A 23,575-nucleotide genomic window follows, 5' to 3' on the forward strand; every position below is an offset into this window, starting at 1 on the left:
GTAAGTGAATAAAGTCAAATACACTACCATACTCCTTTATAATAGACCACACAAAAGGCCACTGCAAATTACAGTATGACCAAAATAATTAAGATTGTTACTTTCAGACAAGGCGGATCGGTGACGCAGTGGTTAGCACGTCCGCCTCACGGTTCAGGGACCCGAGTTCAAATACACCTTTCTCTGGCCTTCCTGTGTGGAGTTTGCTTGTTCTTCCCAAGCCCGCGTGGGTTCTCTCCGTGCACACCAGCTTCCTCCCACACCTCCCTACACATGCATGGCATGTTGTGCCCTGCAACTGGCTGGCAACTAGTTTAAAGATGTCCCCCACTTACTGCCCGAAGCCAGCTGGGATAGGCACCAACAAGCCTGCGATTCTTGTGAGGACAGGTGGGTCTAGAAAAAGGACGGATGTATACATTCAGACACCTACAGTATAAGCTAGCGTGAGACAGTTATGTGGGAAAAAATGTTGATACTGAGGCAGGCAGTAGTGTAGCAGCACACATTAGCAATGTGTTTCATACCTTGGTTGCAGTGTCCAGTGGTGTGTTCCATTTTATTGAGAGTTCTTTATAGTTTTTCCTCTCATGTAACTGAATAAAGTAAAACAAATACCAGACACCTTTATCATAGCCCATGTTAAAGGCCACTGGGAATTATAACCAAAATAATTAAGATGAATTATTTCTTTATGTGGACCTTGTGATAGAATGGTGGCGAGTCCAGGATAGATACCACCTTTTACCTAGTCAGTTGAGATCGACTTCCTCTTATCTGTGACCCAAACAAGGGCAAGCACTATATAAAAATGCTGGTTGGAGATTTAAGTAAACATAAAATGTGAATCTGTTACATTATATTTTTTTGTAAAACAACAATGACATTGCTTTGTGTCTTTATTTTACTAATCGTCCATTGACACTGCAACACATAATGGAAAAAAATACATTGACAGTTATTTTAAAATAATACTAGGCAAAATAATGAATTCACATATGGCATTTTTCATTTAGCAGACACAGATGATACAATCATGATTTATTTCATATAGTCTAGAATTCCCCATTCGATACTGAACATATATTTACGTTGCCATACTTTTTTCTTTTCTACATATCTTTGATTTTGGTTTACATTGTTTTTACCATGACACTTTTTTTTAAACAGACTGTATGACCACTATTGTCTCAGGAGAGGCACTGAACATCTTTGGAAACATCTTCTTAAATGTTGACATGTTGAGGTTTATGTGGTTTCATTCTTTTCTGGCCAGCTACAAAGAGATGTCAATTTCATCCTAAACTGCATCAGAGTGGTGGCACCAAACACACAAGTCTTGTCACACAGCCAGTGTTGCAGAGCACAGCAGAAGAGGAAGCAAACAACAGCAAGGTGGGGTGTGCAATGGTGAATTTTCAGGACAAAACACTGAGGGCATCCGTCAGCATCTTCAGTTCATCCTTCACAGCTTCCAAGCTTCCTTGAATTTTCAAGGGGTTGTCCAGGACTTCGATGCTGCTGGTGTATGGATCAAACTTCACAGAGAAGGGGCGGTGGATGCCAGCAACAAATGTCCTGGTTTGAGTTTAACATAAAAAGAGCCATGAAAATAAGGATTAAGCAGCATATGAGCTCTGAACGGCAGTGGGGTGACGTATGGAGCTTGTTGGCTTACAGTCAAAAGTTCGGAGTTTGAATTTTAGTTCGGACTTTTCTACACTTTCTACATGTCGTTCTTGTGTGTCTTCTCTTTACCCTCCCCTAAACAGGCATGTTCATTGAGGAGTCTAAATTGTCGACGGATGAAAATGTGCATGAAGGCCTTCCCAAAGTCAGCTAGCCCCAGCTCACCCGTGACAGGATATCTGTTATAAAAAATACTGGTGGATGAATGTGCGGCGCAAATGTTTCACTTGGCCCCACAGCACCCTATGTATGTGTATAGAAAACAAAATGTGCACACCACAACTATTCCATGCAATGATATTCAATGTACTTTTGTTCATATCAGTTCTATTTTGATAACCATTCCCTTGCTGCTATTTTCATATGGAGTGTGACTAAATACTCTCAAAACACTCGCCAAAGCTACTTGTTTTGCAGGGCAGCATTTGATGAATTCGCCAAATAAAACGGCGCTATTTTGCTATGGTAAGAGGGCCTACATTGGTAACAGCTGTCTTCTGGCTGACCTACAAAAGTTTGTGGCCTCCGGGGTTGGATGGCTGTTTTCTGACCTTGTCCTTACATAACCCTTTTCTCTCCCCTCTGTCTGTGTCTACTCCGATGCTCTTCTTCCTTCCTCGGAATGTGCACTGGCAAATGGTCTAGATCCAAGTAAGACCGCACTACCTGAATTTCTCCTTGGCATCTGAAAAACTCTCCGAAATGAAGTAGACAGGCTGATAGGTCTGGTCTTGGTAGGGCTGCATGGCTGCAGCCTCTGGATCAAACTCTCTCGTCTCCGGTTCATCAGATAAAGAGTGCTGCGTGGAAAGGAAATTAATACAAGGTGGATTTAACTACTGCATCATCTTCAGTCAGCGCTCAAGTCAGTGCTTCTCAATTATATTTTGCAAAGCCCCCCCTGGGAAAGAGAAAACACCCCCCCCCACTTGCCACGCCCACCATAAATAACATTATTATCTATAAAAATTGTATAAGCATACCTAAAACAGTATCCTTTTCAACATTGACAAAAGGAAAGAGCAACGTAAATCTCCTTTTTTTTTTAAACAAGATTTATATAGGTTAAAAGGTTTCTCTAAGCAGAAAAACATGCAAGTGCATCAAAGTACCTAAAAAAAAAAAAAAAAAAATCTCCTGGAGTCACCCGCTCCCCCCCGGCAATTCCCCCCCCCCCCCCCCAGGGGGGACCCGCCCCACTATTTGAGAAGGACTGAATCAAGTGCAGATACAGTGGAATCTACCACAAGTTCTCCGTAAGAAGAAAGCAGTCCTGCACCATAAGCCCTCACTTCACCATTTTGCTTGCACAAGCCATACTCCACAGTGAACCAGTACAGCTGGAAGAAAATAAAATACAAAAACAGTATAAACGATTTGTTATTTACACATTAGATGTTACATGTGCACTGTTGGTCTTACCGTAGATAGTTTCTCAATATCTTCATCCGAAGCACCCAGTGATGCCAACCCAAGGTTCTAGAGAAAATAAATCAATGATATTTTGATATTGAGAGGCATAAACTGGCCAACCTCAATTTATTGCTAATTGTTTACTCTAATGTATACTTTAAAAAAACAAAAACAACAACTATGCTTTAACTGACTAACACAATTTGACTTTGTTATTACGGCTAAATTTAGCAACCAAAAAATAGAATCCACTCCCAGTGTGACACAGTGCATTCAAACACTACTACAAACTGCAACCACAATGATGATTCTGAAACTCTTCTTTAAAATTATGCAATATACTTTAACATTATCTTTAGCACATTTTAACAAAGTTTGAGTATTATGACTTGTGAACAAACGTTTATCTTTGTTTGTAGTCATGAATCAACGTACCTGGGAGAACTGTGCAAATGTGCGGTCCGCCAGCATAGGGACGTGGCCCAAAAGCTCATGGACACAGTCACTGAATGGAAAAAGAAATTCACTTTGATCCCTAATATTCAGTGGAAAAATAGAAATTGACAAACATATATATATATATATATATATATATATATATATATATATATATATATATATATATATATACAGTCAGCCCCTGCTTACGAGCATCCTGATTTGCGAACATTCCACCTTACGAGCGTGGATCAGGGAGAATTTTGTCATCCGCTTACGAGCAAACCTCTCGTCTTGCGAGCATTCCGTCAAACCAGCCATTGAGTATGTAGAAATGTTCTCGCCTAACTGCGTCAATATATTCAGCAGTTGCGTCATCTACAATCATTAATACATACTTAAGGCGATAACGTGAACGCTATTGCTCTTACAATCTCACACTGACTGTCTCACTCACGGTGTCTAAATATATTACCATTTAAGTGTAGTGTTTGTACAGCTAAAGGGAAAAACAGCTGACATGAAATTAAATGTGCCGATTGCAGGACAAAGAATTGTCATTGGTTTAAATGTGTGTTTTTTTTTTAATTAATTGTCAATACATTCCAACCGTTTAAAAAAAAGTGCGAATAATTATCAGTCAGTCAAGGAGACGCCAATATGCTATTGGTCGATTAAGGTCACCCGGTCTCACTCACGGAGATGCTATTGGCCGGCGTCACACGTCAATCACAGAAATGCCGATATGCTATTGGCCGAACGCCTTTATCTAGCTTGATGGCACAGCTGGTTGGGATGGAAGGAAGTAGAGAAAACCCTGACTGAAAAAGTTACTTTGACACTGTAAGACCAATAGCATATATGATTTACCGTATTGACTTAGAGCATTCATCTCTGCTCATCTCTGCTTAACTCAGCACAAGTCACGTCTTTCCAAAGGTAAAAGTCATTTATCCTTTGTATTTGTTATTTAATGCAACTGTACAGTAGATTATGTCACTTAATATTAATTTATGTATACAGCGTGATGATTTTACCTAAGGCTTCTGCGCGCGTTGCACGCACTCACGAATTAACATGGGTTTGACTCACGAATTAACATGGGTTTGGATTGCCCGCTATACGAGCAATTCGAGATACGAGCGTAGCCGCTGAACGGATTAAGTTCGTAACCCGGGGGCCCACTGTATATATATATTTATATATATATATATATATATATATATATATATATATATATATATATATATATATATATATATATGGTTCTGTGGATATAGTTAATGTTTCATCTACTGCACTCTAAAAAACATTAGATATTACCCAAATACGCGTCGAAAAAGGACAGCCCAATATTTTGGTTGGTTTGATCCTATTTTCTCAGTCTAAAAAAACTGATTGTTGTAAATAAAACAACACAGAAATTGGGATCACAATGACACAAATATTAAGTCGACCCTTTTTTGACCCATAATTGGGTCTTTTTGTGTGCTAAAGTGTAAAAAAGAAATCAAACTCCGACATTATGTAGCATGTAATCCTATTGGGTTCATCAAGAACCAGGAATTTGGTATTGTCAAAAAAAAATGGTATGCAGCTAGAGATTGCATGTGTGGAAGAGAAGTAGCAGACAGTTTCTTAGAGAATCTCTCACCCTTATGGATCACCAAAAACCTCTTTACTTGTGTCATGTTTAAAGGGTGCTTTCTACAGATGGCTTGAAGATTGGATTTTGAGTAGGGCTCAGAGAAGACCATTTCAGACTGGTACAAGGCTTTTCTCTTCAACATTCGTGGGTGCTTTTAAATGTGTTTTGTATCACTGTCCTGATTGCAAGATCCAGTCAGATATATTTTCTTTGGGTATCTACTTTATTGTCCATGCCTGTTTCATGAGGTATTTTATTATGTATATATTTTCAATAATTGTGTCGAGCTGCAATTCAAGAGCAATATTCTGATTTTCATTGGGTTTTTTTGTTTTGTTTTGTTTTTAAGGAGCTGCCAACCATTCTTCACAGAAATGCTCTATGTTTATGTCGTGTTTCTTCTGTGTTTAAATTGCACATTAGACGCCGCTCTAATTAACAAATTACTTCTCTCTCCCAATTAGCCTTTGGTTGCTCAATTACATGGAGGCACAGCCAAGTGAGTGCAGGCCAGGTGTGTTTTGACTCGCCCCTCTGTCATCTATGGGATGATAATTCTAAGTGGAAGCTTCTTGTTGCAATAAGTAACTAAAAGCACTCAGGTCTCCTCCCATATTCCAAAAGCATGCATGGTAAGTGTATTGGGCATGCCAAATTGCCCTTAGGTGTGATTTTGAATGGTTGTTTGTCCCTGCATGTCCTTCGATTGGCTGGCAACCAGACCAGGGTATCCCCCAACTACTGCCCAAAAATGGCTGGGATCAGCAAACCAGCCAGACACATTGAGCACCCCTACTAAAATATATTGGAATATTTTTTGTGGTATGTGTAATATTTAATCTACACAATATTAAGATTGGAGGCCTGCAAAAAATCCTTATGTTAATGTATAATCCTTATGTTAAGGGCAAGGCGTTTGGGGCCCATCACCATGCTTTTACGCCACTGTCCAAAGATATACTCACGGTTCTGGGGAATGCATAGGAGCGGAGCCATGTCTGATGTACTGGGTGCACTGAAACACCCGGAACGCCAAACTGGCCAAGAAATCTCGAGCTGAGAGGAGACCTGCCACTGGGCGTAGCAGAAAGCCAGTGCGCTCTGTGTGTTTGGGGGAGAAGTGTAATAATCACAAAACGCATCACATCTCTGATGTATTTTTCAATTATCTGCTGCTTCATCTTTACCTCTCAGGAAGCGTGACACATCTTCAAGCTGGGGAATGTTGTTGGGACTGTACCCACAATGCCTTTCCAGGAGACGGAAGGACTCAAGGTATTCGCTGCAGGCGTGCGTGGCGTACAAATCCCTCAGCGTGGAGTAGACTTCCCTCCTGGCACGAGAGGGAGGCTTGTATAATGTCTTCACACGAAAACACAGTCTGGCTTGATGTTGTGTTGTCATTTATTTTCGGTCAATATTCAGTCTCATACCTTTCTTTGGAGATGTGAAAGTCCATTTGTTCTATTGCCTAATCATTTCAGTATGTAAGGCAAAAGTAAAGAAAAGTAGCGCTTTACTGACGGATGCAGCCACATTTTCTTTCCCATGCCATATTTGGTCAAACTTTTTGCACAAATATTATCCATTGTAATTAAGCAATAACATATTTTGGGTAAGTCGTGTTTTTTTTGTTTTTTTTTTAAGTCTTCCAGCTCCTTCACTTGACTGACCACTTCAATCAAGCAGAGTAAAACTGGATTGTTGTTTTGTTTTTGTTTTTTTTCATATTTGGGTAGTGTGCTGTCACTTGACTTCTTTTAGAATATTGTTTTGGACCCCATGACAAGTTCAAACATAATAGCAACAATACCTCTCAATTCAGGACATGGCGCGTGAACTTGGCATGAACTGAGCAGAAAATTGACTCCATGTCTGGAGAATCTGTTCAAATTACAGGCTGTCTCTAACTCTAATGGACTGCTTTGATAGTGTTTTTCATCTGTAAATAATGCACCAAAAAGCCATGAAAGACATGTCACACAGTCCACAGTCACAGTATCGCACTTTTGGTGAGAAGCGAGTGAACACATCAAAACAACAGGAATGTCTTTGGAATAGTTACAGCTGACATTCCAATGACATTCATGCATTTTATTGAAACATGGTTTAAAATAAGTATATAACACAGGCCTCACCAAGTGCCTATTTCCTCGTCGGTATATTCCACCCTGGGAATTGGCTCTCCACTGTGAATAAAAAAATGCATACTTTTATCATCACGAACATCTTTTGTTCATTTTGTACTTTAAATATAGGTTATTTCAGGAGGCAGTCAACCACGAATTAGACGTTTCTTACTGTCTGTATCCAAAGGCAATGTCTCCAATCATTTTCCTTCGCTCTCTGTAGACTGGGTCTGTAAAGCCCTATTCAAATCAAATTCATCAGAAAAACTGATCTCATTTTCTTGGCAAATGGCATTAAGAATCATTTTTCCCTGCGTTTGTCATGCAAGGTCTTGACTTACAGGATGATCGTGATCCAAGTCTGGATCATATTTGGTGATCAGATGGTGACATTTATCCAAGTCTGCTATTTTCTTTGGAAACCAGTGAACTGGAAGAAAAGGTCAGATTCAGATATTTGGATGCAATAACAATAAAAGCAATTTCATAGTCGATGCAGTGTCATGAATGAAGAACAAAAAAGGTGGTTCTGAGGGGAATACATGACAGTTCAAAGTGGCATCTTTTTATGGTCAGTGCATATAATAACTGTATACAACATTTCTATTATAATGAATGTATGGATGGATGGATGGATGGATGAATGGATGGATGGATGGATGAAGGTTTTTTTTAAAGTGACAATGCAGTCAGACATGCTTGCACCTGATGTGATGCATGTAGAGGTTATCTTCTTTTTATTATCAGTTTTAATTTTGAATTTTAAAGATATATATTGTGAAACTCTCTACTACTGGAAACATTTCAACATTTCCTCTCCAAGCCTCAATAAACAATTAAGTATCTTCTGTCCTCACGGTGCATGTACGGGCTATACATACAACCAACATAAAAAAAAAACACCCTGGCGAAAGAGAATTAATTTACTCAAGTGTTTCTTGCACAAGAAACAGACTCAAAGAATAAAAGCGTCAAAATATGAATTGGGATTACAAAATCTGACAAACTAGTACTGTTTGTGTAGTTTAACTAATTAGGATTTGCCAAATTTTAACGTGGTTCTCCTTCTGAGAACCTTTATCCTTGAGAATGCAACTTATGGAATAATAATAATAATAATAATAATAATAATAATAATAATAATAATAAATGATGCATTGTTCTGTCAAAACTTTACATTGGCAGATATGGGAATAGAGTGTCTTTGGTAAAGCCTTTCCTTGCTCAGTCTGACACACCAAACCGTTTAGCAATGACCGAGTCAGACTTCTTTTTTCTTTCTAAATGTGTGTTATAGTTATGGAACCAGTTAAAATTGTATATTGAATAAGTACAATTTTATAGGGTTCTGGAAAATATCAATACATCTATGCAAGATAAAATAATTTAAAACAAATTATGAAAAGCATAGCATATGTGTTGTGCTATAAATGTTTAATCTACACGGAATAAAAAACAATTCCATTTGTAATCTAGCTGGTCATTTTGGAGAACTCCCTTTATTTTTCTAGTTTTACATTTTATAAACGACTTTGTGTGGAAAAGAAGGCAATGGAAAGCCTTACATTTGACTTCCTTGGTCGTCTTGACGTCTTCTGCGTTTCTTTTGATAGAGCTGATAAGAGTGCTGACGTCCGAGAGGTGAACCTCACAGCGTACGAAGTACTCCAGGCTGTGCAAACTGTCTTTAGGCTTGCGGCACGGCCGCGTCTCCAGATGATGAATCTTTGCTTCAAATGTCTGAGACGCAATGAATGACCACCCAATTAACAACAGCCACTGTATTGGGCAAAGTTTTCGTGGAAAAAAATAGTTGAGGGAGAACCTACCTCAAACACTTTGAGAGTCCTGGAAAGCACAGGCGTCTTGTTGCTGGCTAAAGTGAAGAAGAGGTTGACAAGGGCTCTCCCATCGTCCTCTTCGAATACGATTTGCTCACTGGCCTCTGCAGCCTCGGCTGCAGCCGCCGCTGCCTCACGCTCCTTCCGTGCGTCATCGATCAAGCTCTGCCGTCGTCCCAGGAAGCGTTGCGACTATTTCCAAAGAAGTTTAAATGTTACGTGGAAATATCTGTTATTTAAGTATATTAATTAGTGAATGTTGCCGACACAAAATTGGTGGGCGAAATTGACCAACTTCTCAAACGCGTGCAAAACTTGCACACGCAGTTATATTGAAACAATTTCTTAGGGTAGATAGTCTTTTAATGCGCCCTAATAAATAGGTATATGTTCATTCGTGATGCCAAAAATGTGAAATACACGGGCGAAAAACGCGAAGGCTATTATGAAAAAAAGTCAAATCAAGTAGATTAGTCTCTCCAATATTTAGTTCGAAAATACCTTTATTTATATGATTGTCTGTGGATTTTTCCCCCACCATTATTTTTTAAAAGTGCGCATAATTGAGTGGTGCGAAGTGACCACCTAACAACGCACAACATACCTTGCTGTTCCTCCTCAAATACTGATATTTTGAACATCCTTATGCAGATGTGTGAAATCGTTTCAAAAGTTTATTTTCTTCCTACCGTAACGGAGTCCGACCTTTCCAGCTCAGATGCTGCTCTGCGGATGCTTTTGGACGAGGATGTGGAGCTGCTCGAAAGTGGCATCTTTTCAGGTGTTCTCTCTTCTCGTTTTTTTTTTCAAGTCAAAGAACGAGGTGGGGTGCGACAAGTAAATGTATGCGTCTGAGTGTGCCTTCCGCTGCGTTTCTTTCCCCCCTCAAGACAGAAGCGTTCTTCTTTTTATACGCTCAATTGTTTACCGAGTCTGACGTCAAACTAAGGTCAATTCTGTTCTAATCAATCAAGACACACCACCAGTGTGCACTAAATAAATTTGAACGCAAACATATTCTATTTGCAACTCGTCAGGATTGTAACTGCCACTGTACAGTGCTCATATTAGAATCATCTTTATTTGCATTCACCACAATTGTACAACTATAATTATGTTCATAATTGTTAGTTATAAAATCTCTCACTGATGACTAATATGCAGATGCCCCGCAGTCACACAATCATCAAAGCATTTACCTCAGATATAAGGAAGAGTGGGTGCTTTGGGGAAGGAGGGGACACTGGAAAATGTAGTCACTCTATCAGCTCAATCCAATTTGTACATCTCCTCAAAATTAGATTTCATTGCGGAGGGGGAGAAAACACACATACACCCATATTGGACACTGTTCAGGTTAGTTCTGTCTCTGTCTTACCTCAGCAACAAGCGCATCACATGGATTTGTAGCCTATTGCTTTTGGCTGAGGATTTAGCTGCTTAACGTGATTGCAAAGTGATGTACGTTGCCCATGGGCAAGCAGAGGTAAAAAGATTATCTGCAGACCTCTGGTCAAATGCTACCGTGACTGCAACCTTGCAAGGGTGCAGAGGAGGCAAGTGTGACTTAGTGCATACAGACGCTTCTTGTCCAACCTGAGTCAACCGGTGCTACTATTGCCTCGGGCACAAGACAACTTTGCCCCCTTCTTGCGGCACACAGAACGAGGGTGAAGGTTAAAATATCAAATAGGCTGGTCACAAGAATGTGACATATACTGAATTTCCATCACAAGAAGTTTCTGATGAGGAATGGTAGTGACGGGTCTGGACTAACTACTGTATAATTTATTATAGGGCTAAACAGCAGATACTTTATTGCCCAAAGCAGTTGCAAGGACCAAAATAAAGCTCCCAAAATCGTCCAAAATAAGACACCTATTGACATGAGAGAGTTTTTTTTTCTTAAACATAAATCGTAAATTACAAAACATTGATGAAATGAGCATCATAATAACAATCACAGTCTTCACATTTTTAGCATAGTGGTAACTAAAATGTTTAAGTGTGAATATGTGAGTTTAATTACCACATGAAGGGATAATTAAAGCTTTCTTTTTTTCATCATTTTGACCTTTTGCTGAAAGTGCTATTTTATGAAAAACAAAAGAATGTGCCGCTTGACATTTATTCGCAGTTAGGCATAATTATTCACGCCATAGCTGCTGCTTTCGGGGGAGAGGAGGTTATGTTTCTCTGCATGAGCATGTAAGCAGGTAAATCCAGATTAAATCAACAGTCGAGAAGTACACCAGCAACGTAATGATTATTGATCAATCAGAGTGGCCAAGCCCACTCGGTGCAAGATTGTCATGCATAGCATGCATATGTGCGATATGAACGGGGATTGAGAATCATTTTATATATTAGTGACAAATGTATGTAAAAAAATGTCCAAGTGGTGAAAATGTGCATTTGGGAGCACACCGCCGGACAATCGACCTTGCAGCACATGATTCACTATTGTTATGAGTACTTGTTTCCTGTTAAGACCGATTTGATTCAAGGAACAGGTGTGTGTGGTCTCTTGAAATGTATTTCGCTTTGTTGGCACTCCAGTTCATTCTGTAAAACACCTCTTTTTGGCTTCATCATTCACTCTGGGCGGATAGGCTGCAGCGCCCCATAACCCTCATGAGGACAAGCGGTCAAGAAGATCGATCAATGGATTTTTCATGTCTGAACGGCTTTCGAACAACGTCATAAAAAGGACGAGGGAGGCACTCTGCGAGAGGCAAGGCTTCAGTCAATGAGATGCTTCATTTCCTGGATAGAAATATTGGTACCAAAGAATATCATAGGTAATAATAAATGAAACTACCAGTCTGCCAAATGTCATTTATATGCATAAATTTACCTGTGGAAAGTAAAAAATGTCATCATTTTATATGGACGAAGACTTTGAATCTCTCCTCTTTCGTCAATTACTGCATTAACAACAAGGTATATGTGGGAATGTCACACTTTTATGTTATGTGTTATATTGTATGTGTTTTTTGTTTTGTTCTTAAATGCTTTTTAATGTTAAACGTTTTTTGTTACAGTCATTATTGTATGTATATAGAGCTATAGGATAGCAGCACACACAGGTAAAGCAGTGCTTAGGTCTTCAGATCTCCAATTTTGTGACACGCTAGTATAGAGGCAATAAAGACATTCTATTCTATTCTATTCTATTCTATTCTATTCTATTCTATTCTATTCTATTTGGTTTGTAAGAGGTGGGGTAATACAGCTAAAGGTAATGAAAATGAAAGAAAACGGATTTACCTTTTCTCTCCCCTATTACATGTTTTTCTGTGTCAACACAGATTATTGAGACTGCAGATTATTTAATATTGCTCCAATCACAAAAACTTTGCATTTTATGCATTCACATTAAGGTCACATAAAAGGAGACTAGCACTAAGTAGAGGAAAGACCTCCACCATGGCTGTACTACAAACTAAAGAGAATGAGAACAGATGTCATGCCTTTAAAGTAGAATATGCCCTCAGGGTTGTACAATTTACACAAAACTTTAGGTTTGAAACAGTTGTCAAACATCCCGTCATCCCAATTTTTTTGTTTGTTTTGTTCTCATTTAGAGGCTATTAACAACAAATAATTTGTTTCTATGCTTGTATGTGGGTTAAGAATGTTAATGGCACTAAATGTTCAATTCTAAAATGACTATTTACTCAGTCTATTTTCATCTAACTATTGACTTGAGACACTTAAAGTGATGAGAATTGATGCATTAGAAAAAAAAAAGATCGGCTAAGTATTCAAATGGTTCTGCCTCAACATATAATATTTGCAAAGTAAAACATCTCAACTGCATAGTTGAGGACGTGAAAAAAATACAAACCTGAGTTCTATCCAAAACAGTCATTCACTTGGAGAAGATGGTCGATTAGATGGATGGATGGATGGATGGATGGATGGATGGATGGATGGATGGATGGATGGATGGATGGATGGACGGACGGACATGCGGACAGATGGATAATGAAATACTGTGAATGCTGTAGAATCCAAAGTAATGAGTCATTATCAGGCAGAGTCATTTGCAGCAAGCCCCAGCCATTGTTCATCCAGTTACGAGAGTAACTTTTGTCAGGATTGTGAAGTGACGTCTTTCCACCCTTCATCCCTTTGTTTTTATCCAACTATCTTATTTTTCTAAGTTTTGGAGGTACTTGCAAATGACACCGGGATGATAATTATTACAATTATGCATTGATTCAGTGGCTGTATTGTGGCATTGTAAGTGTCAGCTTTCGCCTGCATAATTGTGGGACCTCAGACGGGTTAATTGCACCTAACGGGACCAGCTGGGCTATTATCCATCATCCTCCTCGCTTCTTTTTGTGCAGGGCAGCTGGACAACGTAGGTTACCTTTGAGTTTAGCATCACAACACCTCATGTTGCTGATGAGAAATGGATACACAAATATTGCCCTTTTGCAGTTTTCTCTGTCACGTTTGTACATTTCTCAGATCAGAATTGAAATGAACAAAACCATTTGTTCAATCTCTACTCAAAAAGTCAGGTGTGAGCATAAAAAAAAAGCAATTTCTCAATAAGTGACATATACTTTTGCACATCCATGCAAGTGATAACGAAGCATTCTCAGCTGGTTGTGACATGAACAATTGCTTGTGTCATGTTGATCAAAATTTTATAAAATGGGTCTTCTGCTGAACTGCCTGGAACCCCACAATATTTTGGTATTAGTTCATTTCATTGATCTTTGCATACAAACTAGTTTCCATTAGTTTTTTTAGGTTAATCTTGATTTTCCCTAATGAGGGGAAATGTAGGCGGTATTAGATAAACCAATAAACACCTAGTTTTCTATAGTAAGGCATAACAAGAGGAAGTATTCATTGTGACACGTATGCAAGTTTGTGACAGTAGCATGAAGTGTGTACATTAGTTTGATGGTCATCTTGAGGAGACCACACATTTTAAGAGCAGTACCAACACATTTTATTTAGTGTGCGTGGTCTCTCACATTTAAAATGGTCAATATGTCAAAATAATATAAATAAAAAAAAAAAAAGTGTGTCCCTAGCAATAATTAATGTAATGGGCCTCATCCCCAGAACGGTTCTGGAAGTTTGTTTCATTTCCAAGTGAATTCAGAAGTTTGTTTCGAAATAATTATATAAATCAATATATAAGATAATTGTTTAAAAAATTAACAAAGTCTGAACTGTTACACTAAAAGGTGAAGCTAAATCAATAAACTAGGTTTCATTGTTTAAATTTTCCTGAAATTTGAAGCGTAGCTAAAATGGTGACAAATGACACATTTTGCGGAAAGACATGAGTTGATCATCGGTGGCTGTCCAGCGCAACTGCAACACGCAGTTAGCTATGCATTGAAATATTCCTTCAGTAATTGTGATACCATGCTTGAGGGGCTATGGCTGCCTGGTGTCTGTTGCCTTACACTAATTTTTGTTAGTGGATAAAGGTCATCCACAACAACCTTGACAGAACATAAAGATGCATGTAAAACATCAATAAAGTGCTTTGAATGATCAATTAAGTTGAGTTAAGCTCTGACATTATAAGTGATGTGGTAATGCATCCACATGGTGCATTCGCTGTGCCTTTGGCAACATTAGTGGTGGCTCTCTCTTGCTTTGTTTTACAAGAGTAAAATGTCACTTCTGATAAGCCTGACTGTGGTCCAGTTGTGGCTTGATATTCAAGTGTGCCATGTTCCATAGGCTCAGAAAGATAAGAAAGAAAAAAAAAACTCCAAGGGAGGAGGAAGACAATAGGCACATAGTACAGTAGTTGTCACACCAAAGGCAAAATTTGATTGATGGTTTAAAGGTCAAGCCACGCCCACTTTTAGTTTGCCTGTCAATCATATTTGATGAATGAGTAAAAGGTTACACAAGCCACACCCACCCATGACACCCGGATCTCACAACACAGGGGAGTTCAATTTATTGATATGAATAACAAATATTAAATATCTCAAAAACTATGGATGATGGTACATAAAATTGTCATAAGGTGAATAGTTTAGAGTTTAGATAGGAAATGGGAAAGTGTATGCCAATTTGTATTTAACTATGGCGTAAAAAATATCCTTCATTTTTTTGGGTGCAGGTGTTAGAAGCTAAATGATGTGAGTGGGAAAGTGAACTACCCAGTTATGTGTGTTTATCTAGTGCAGGGGCCAGATCCGGCCTGCGATGAGATGCATGAAAACTAGATGGGAGCCAACCCATTATTCCGCTGTCTATAATATTGCAATGCACTTGTGTGTGTTAAAGTGTCAATATGTAATATATACTGTTATTCATTTGAAAACCAACTATAAAGTTCAATAAGGTATAATAAATGTGTTCTGTCCGACCAACATATATTTTTGTAGATATTCTTACAATACCTATATTCTTATATTCTTATAATACCTATTTATTTTACATGGGTAGTGTCACCCAGATGGGGGTGATCATGTTTCTTTTCAAACACAAACGAAAACGTCAGCAAAAACATTGCGATAAAACAAGAAATTACCTTTGGCCTGTGGCTTTCCCTCAATCGTGGATGGACGGCTGCATGAGTTGTGTTGATGCCTGCTAATCTTGTGTGGCTGGATCATTGTCCTACATTCTACTTGACTGGTAAGAGTTGCGTTTTCATTGTCTTTATGTCCGTGGAAGCCCAGGGTAACTAACTAGTGTTGACATATTTGCCCAAACTTTGTAGGTTCCACGCTATTATGCACTGAAGCCAACGGTGAATTGTATTCGTTAACGCTTTCCCTCACATAGCGCATGTATGGTCTCTCTGTGACGCCGTAGTGTGTGTGCCGCATTCACAGCAACTCTAAATATATCACCTTGTGTCTTTAAAGCGTTCATTCAGTCATGGTTTTGTCCTAACACTTCCTTTATTGAAAGAAATTTAGAAAAAATGGTTAACAAGCATGTCATCCTCGGCTGCTATCAGATGCAACACTCTAGTGCTCGATAACAACGGACTCAGTTCCCCTCCTCAAGCTTCCACGTGTCTAACAAAGAATGTTACAAGACATAACATTTTTTACTTTTACCAGTAATGTGAGGATCAGCGCTGCAACCTATAGGCCGAAGTGACCAGTTACCTTGCTTGTGCCAAATATCTTGCTCATCACTTTTGTGACAGAAAGTGGAACATTCATGACATCATGAGCATCTAGCTTTGTCGTGCTAGTGCTCAGTCCAGGTAAAATCCTTCCATTGCCCTGGAGAGATTTCCAATGGGCGAGGGTCGCCATCTGGGCCATTTTGAAATATTCAGCTTTGGTCCCCGTTGTATGATAAACTATCAGTCTTGGATTTCTTTTTTTATTTACTTTATTTACAGCTCAGCTTTTAGCACATAGCGCCAATGTAATCGACATGACATCATAACTTCTTCCTCGTGAGTTTTTTTAACATATCATACATGTAACATATCATATCGTAGGTGATATCCAGTGTCCAGAATGACACAATACAGCACCATTTTATTAGGGTCATCTCAGGGTCAAGTCTTTGCAGTCCACTGCACTCCTTGCAAAGAAATTATACAGCCACAAATTTGTCTATCATTGTATTATTGTTTTTCATTAGTATTATTGTGTTCACCTGTCTGTGTTTACCTGCTCCCGTGTGTCAACCAATCAGTTTCCCCAGCCATTTGTTCCTGCCCCGCAGTTTTGTGTCATCTCTTTTAGTGTGAGTTTATTTTAGTTCCCAATTGCTTTCAGTTAGTTGTCGGGTCATTGTCTTTTGCTCTTCGCTCAAGTCTACTTTCCAGTTGCTTTACGTCGCTGTTAAGTCATTTTGTCTTTGTTTGTTTCAGTTCCGTGTTTCCTCTTTAAACCTGCCCCTATTCCTCTGTGCTAGTAATTGTTTTCTTTGAATTGCTTGTTTTCTACCCTGATTTTGGTCCTCTTGTTATATTAAACATCATTTTTTAGTTGACCTTGCATCCAGCTTCTCTGCATTTGGGTCCACCTCCACACTCCACCATGCCCACCATGACAAGAACACCCATCATTTGAGCAAGTCTGCGACTGAAAGGATGGATGAATTTTGTATGCTAATGTTGATGTCTAATTATTTGACAATTGACAAAACAGAAAACAACACCAATTGCTAGATGGTCAAAACAGGTGACGGCCAGCATTTGGGACGGGTCTCAAATACAGCAGAAGGTAAAATGGTTACAGCTCCACCTGTTTAAGGCAGTAAATGGCTGAAGCCACTTGATTTTGTTATTTTATATCAGGCCACAACAACACAATGTATCTAAATTCCCCCTAAAAATATCTGGTTGAGGTTCTTCTAAAAAAAAAAAAAAAAAAATAGATGTCATTAAAGTGAGATAAGATTAATTACAGATCTTAATTCCCATTTTTAATATCTTGACAGCACTACTTAAAATGCATATTTTTCAAATAACCTTTAAGTGCTAACAACTGAATGTGAATGAATTTGTTTCAACTACCGTAATTAGACAAGGCAGATTTGTAATAACTTAGAGAAAAAAAGCACTGCCCCCTTCTTTAATCTAAGGCGCCTCCTGTAGCATTAAAAAAAAAAAATGTACAAGTTACAACAGATTCATGACTAATAGCAGCATGCCAAGTTGGCCGAGCAGCTGAAAACTATTGCAGAGATTGATGGGCCAACTTTGCTTTCAAACCTTTTCACTTTTTAGCAATCTGTGTAGTTGCCATCAAGGGAAAGTGAATGTTCTAATTGTTTGTTTCAATATCAGTGTCATGTTGAGTGAAGTAATATTCCCCAAGAAGAGTACCTTAGCAACATGGTTGCCATAGCTCGCAATCTGATTGTAATGCAATGAACAGATAGAGGTTGAATCAACATAACAATCTGCTTTACTGCCACTAGAGTACCATAATTCTACACAATCAGCAACGTTCTTAATAAAATTAATGATATGACTGATTATTTTTTGCCTACCCTTGCAACATCTGGTCGGTAAACGCCCCAGATACCTGGTTAGCATATGTCAACCATTTGCACATTTCTGGGCATTGTGGTCATGGCAGTGGTAAGAATAACATGACGTGGTAATATTAGCCATCTCCCCTCAAGCAGTGACACACAAGCTCTGCGGATCTAGATACTCCCAATTAGATTTACCTTTTCTTAATGGGCCGCTGTCATGCAGCAGCCTGGAGCATCACACTGGTGCTTGATGACCAGCTGGGGCCACAGACACATCATCTGCATGAAGTGCGTATTTGATGACATTTTTAACAAGTTCTCATGTTTCGGCGTTTTTGATTGTTGGTATATTCAGTGTTAGAGACTGAAATGTCTTCCTTCCGCTGTTCACAAGAAAGTTGATATGCGTTCAAGACTCACATCAACTATAGACAATATCCATCCTTTTTCTGTGTAATCTATCATGTTGAAGTGGTGCCATTGGCTTAGAGAGTGTCAGACTGACTGCGCTTAGCACTGATCACCCATTCGTCTGGGCATGACACTCTCAACGACCCAACACACTTAAAGAGGGCTTGTCTTCCGTGATCTGGAGCAAAGCAGAAAGCTCAAACTGCTTTCATTCTTCTGTTCATACTTTTTTATAATCTCCTCCACCAAAACCATTCAGCTTTGCCACGAATTTTGCAAAAGACACACAACAACCCTTTCAGGTACAGATTACAATGATAAACCGCTTTCTGTTCAAACGGACAGTGAAAATGACACAGTAGGCAACCCAGGCCGCACCAACTGTTGGACAAAAGCGTCTTTTGGAAACTCAATGGTGTCGTGTGAATTGTAAATGTAATCTTTGCCAAGTACAGTAAACTTAATTAATTGTGGTTTTGACTGACACAATCCTTCTCTTTAGACAACTGATTTAAGCATATTCACTATTGGATAAGAGTATCAACATCCATTTGATGGTTAGAAGTTAGGTTAGAATTAAAGGTTCTCTTTATGTTTTATATTATTTGACGGAGAGATGCAATTTTGTTCTTGAGTCTTTCATCCGTAGTACTCATACAGTATTTTGTTTTCTACAATATGTTTTTGCAGGCCATTAATGTTAACAGTTATGGTTGTTGAAAGTTAGTTTGCCCTTTACTGAAAATCCTTAACTGTCCAAATATGATAAACTCTGTTCTGTTGTCAAATGTGTGATCCTCAAATTGCAGCGAGTCACAATCCCTGTTTTTTTCCATTTTGTCTCCACACAGTTGCTCACGGTGAGTGGCCGCATGCACTCAAAGATTTTTTTTTTCTTCAAATGATTACCATTGATGGCTGAAAGGTTTAGTCTTAAAACCTAAACAGCAGTGGCTGAAAGAGGCAAGGAATACAAAATAAAGATGTTATGATTAGGAATGGTTATTGCTATGCATAAAAGTAATTTGTACTCAAATTGCACAGAGGAGAGATCTCAGGCTGCCATAAGCCTGATCAATGACTCTGCTAAATTTGTTACGGGTGTAGACCATTGTGACGCAGCCACATCAGATGAGACATAGTAGTTCCGTTTGCCATCCTTCAATCCCCCCATGCTAGACCTCCTCTTGTGAATAATGACTGCAGCTGTGTCAATGCGGCTGCCTTGCTGGGTGTCTTACTTTGATTGTTTTCTACAGTCAGTGCGAATGTGTGTGTCTCTCTGATTATGGTGTACAAATAGGTCATTACCCACATGTTAGGAAGAGAGAGGCTTAATGGACAACAGAGGATGCAGGGCCAGGGCGCCTCGTAAACACCACCCCGTATATCGATAACAACATCTATGCCACCTGGGAGTTTGGCCACTTCATTCACAAAAACCAATACCCCAGCGGAATGAGGTTGGCCACGTTGCGCGCTTGTGCTACGTGTTAAAACACCAGAAACGGACAAGCGCTGTCGCCATGTCTTTTTCTCTTTTGTCTTCTTTCAGTGCTTATGTTTGTGCAACATCATTGCAACATGCACTTTAAAGGGATACGGTGTCATTTTTTGCCTGTGGGAGTTTTAGGGGCATTGCGGTAAATGCAGCACCTCCTGCTGTCCGAAGCTATAACAGACATGGCGACCTCCGGAGGAGTGCCACCCCCTATGTAATATAATTTAATGATAACTAGACTTACGATTATATTTCAAACTTACTGTTGCACATTCACAAATTTATTTGCAAGTTTGTGAAATTTACAATAATTTAATTTATTCGTTTTTAATGAAAAATGGGTCTAAATTTCACACAGTGTCACTTTAACTCTTAATACAGACAATATGCTGACCATTACAAAGATTAGGTTTCAAAAGTCAGTATATTAATTCGCTGGTTTGAATTGTTATAGACAGGTTTATGCATTGCATTTATTGTGTATTAAAAACATGAGCAGAACTCCTGAAAACAACCATGAAAACGAAGATTGACGATGACAGAATGGTTTCATTGACCAAAGATTACACAGGAGTCATAGGCATTCAAATATCTAGAAATGAAATGGAAGCACAAATAACAATACACATCTTGTAAATGTTTCTCCACACTGACAAAAACGTGAGCACATGCCAATTGCATCCAAAACCAAACTTGCATCACAGATGCATGGAAATATGAATGACATTTAAAAAAATGTTTCTATACATTTGAGTTAAAACCCCAATTTTCATATGAACTATTGATGATCTGACATACGTTATAGCACTTGTCCTCATTAGGGTTGCGGATCTGATTGCATTTTTGACATTACATACATTGCATACATAATCCTATGTATGCAGTTAAACGATGGCAACTTTGGATTTTGTAGAGGGCAATTGTGTGTTTCAACCAAAGGTTCGTTTATCTTTGGTCGCTGTTTGAGGCATAGAACTTCAAAAAATCATAGAATTTTTTTTTATGGGGGGTTCAGCAATGAATATATTTGACATGCTGAATACTGACAGTTTAATTTCATGAGACATTTCTGCACATATGGTTGCACACTCGTTTGTTCAAATGTTACCAAGCTACAAAGCGGGGATTATGAAAGTCTATATACTGTATGACAAATGAAGAGACAATGAGGTGCGGACCGTGTTTCCCATCTTTTCCAAAGACAACATCACAAAAGAGATGGAAACAACAGTCTGGAAGGAAAAAAAAGTTAGATTTAAGGACATCTGGTAAATTGTGTAAGCACTGTTAAGTTTCTGTAAACAACAAAAAAAGAGAGATTTTCCCTTTGAAACCAGTTTGATTTGCATGATCTTGTATTTTTGTGATAAAGTTCTTAAAAGTGTCTGCTATCAACCAGTCTGACTGGATGTATTGACAGACCTGTGACCAGATCTTGTCTTGTGCGCAAATAGATGCACTTTTGATTCATGGAAACGCTGCAGTTGGAAATGAACCAGTGTGTTTTGCATCCAAACAGCCAGGTGTGTGTCTCAGCACATTAAAGGAAGGGGCATGAGGTGAAAAAAAAACAAAAAAACAAGAGGGTTGTTTTTCGGGTGTGGGACTCGAAGACTGATGCTATTAAGTAAGGCATTGTGCAAGAGCTGCAGGTGTTGCTGTTGTCTTAGTGAAGTATACGGTGAATGAAGGCTTTACTTCCAGAGGTTCACAAGATGTTTTGTTAATAATATTTTTTATAGATCCACACTGCAATATGTTACGAGGATGTCAACATACTTGCTACACTTAGCGCGATCATTAGAGAAATAATATTCAAAAAAGTCACACATATAAATTGAAACTGCCGTGAGTAATAAACTGAAACCTATCCTGAAAATTGTGCGAAGCCCCATTATTGTCTCAAGACCTATCATGCATTCTGGCAAATTCAACTCTTCAGTTTCTAGTCACTCAGTGGCCATTGTGAGGTTTTCTTTCTTTTAAGGGTGCCACTACTGGTCCACGTGTGTACATTTAGACATATTCCATTTATAAATACACCACTATCATTTGCAATTTTCCAAGATTAGCAATTACTGCGCAATTGTCTATATTCGTGACTCGATCCCAAATGCTGCAATCACATTTGATTTTTTTTCTGTGAGTACAGATCTGTTCTGGTAAATGTCACACTGTGACAGGCACAAAGCCTGTTCACCACAATCATACCCTGAGGGACCCCAGTACTGTCACTTCCTCTCAAGTTTGCGCATGTTGCAGCAGTTGATAGCAAACAGAAAGAGGCCTGATTTTAGTGACTTTATGACTTTTACGGAACATGCTATTTTCGTAAAGAGCATATTTCCTCAACAACACAATAAAAAAAACAATGACAATATGATGGATCATTTAAGAGATCATGACCACAGCCTGATTTGGATTTTGTTGTTTTTGTGTCCTAAGTGTCACTGAACATACTAACAATGAGTAAATGAGTGATGTTTTAAGAGACTGCACATGCGCTAATTTGAAATATAATTTTCAACAAAGGGCAAAGAAAAACATGGTCTGTGCATGTTGATAGAGAATGACTAAAAGTTATGGCCATGGGCATATATCACATTTCTTTCTTGAAATTCTATTTGTCATGTACATACCCCTAATGCCTTTGTTTTGTTTTGTGCACGTGCACGCACACACGCACACACACACAAATGATATCTGACAACAATTTTGTATTACCACTGAACAGATCCATTACCATTAAATAGATCTTCCCTCACATCGGCTCACGTTCTCTAATTCACCAACACTTTTATTATAATTGGCAGACTGTTAAATTGAAATTGTGTTCAGAAATGGCTTTGACAATACATTCAGCATGAAAAGATGCCTTCATTAGTGAATATGGAGGAATATAAGCTACTCATTTATTATATTGACAAAGGCATATCTGCATAACAATCACCACTTTATCTTGCATTGACTAGAATCTTACTAAGGACTGTGAAGCGCTCTGTCAGTTATAAAACTTTAAATGCGGAATGTGCGACTCAAAATTTAAATTATTATAAGGTCTCATGTATTGTTGAATAGAAGCACTAAAATCAGTTCAAACCACGGCCAAAACTGGTTTAGAAAATGGTTACAACTATTGCTTGGGTGATTTTTTTTTTAGGTAAACTGCGACCTGAAAAACTCTCTATGACGACATCAGTTGAAATTAGTGTCGAGTCAATCACACCTAAGGAAAATTTACTGTCCAATTACCCTTTAAGCGTGAGAGGAAGAACCGAACTGTGAGGTGAAAATGCTAAACAGTGTTCCACCGAGCCGCCCTGGAACTGAGCATACTGTTGTTTTTGTACATCAATTTTCAATGCATTGAACCCCCGGTTGTTCCTGATGTTGCGTCATCAGTTGGGAATCTCTTTGAGTACCTGATTGTAGACAAGCGCTGTAAGTGAAAGTTCATTTACCACTTAATACTCCATGCGCACCAAATATTGACCCAGCAGTCAACAGGGGGCAATAGTACGTTGCTGATATACCATTAAGATATATTAGT

General features: G+C 38.7%; 1 protein-coding gene across 1 annotated transcript; it reads right to left on the bottom strand.

Moving 5' to 3' along the window:
• Nucleotides 1–881: 881 nt before the first annotated feature.
• th (tyrosine hydroxylase) lies at nt 882–10,027 on the bottom strand. Its single transcript, XM_088416468.1, has 13 exons — nt 9,848–10,027; nt 9,147–9,350; nt 8,883–9,057; nt 7,659–7,747; nt 7,490–7,557; nt 7,327–7,377; nt 6,376–6,521; nt 6,154–6,289; nt 3,538–3,607; nt 3,112–3,168; nt 2,934–3,029; nt 2,356–2,489; nt 882–1,578 (listed from the first exon to the last, which is right to left on the bottom strand). The coding sequence occupies exons 1-13, from the start codon at nt 9,929–9,931 to the stop codon at nt 1,419–1,421; spliced, it is 1,470 nt and encodes a 489-aa protein (XP_088272594.1). The 5' UTR covers nt 9,932–10,027; the 3' UTR covers nt 882–1,418.
• Nucleotides 10,028–23,575: the final 13,548 nt, after the last annotated feature.

The sequence above is a fragment of the Hippichthys cyanospilos genome, chromosome 6, assembly GCF_059441005.1.
Source record: "Hippichthys cyanospilos isolate Australia breed blue-spotted pipefish chromosome 6, RoL_Hcya_1.0, whole genome shotgun sequence".
Lineage (NCBI taxonomy): Eukaryota > Metazoa > Chordata > Actinopteri > Syngnathiformes > Syngnathidae > Hippichthys > Hippichthys cyanospilos.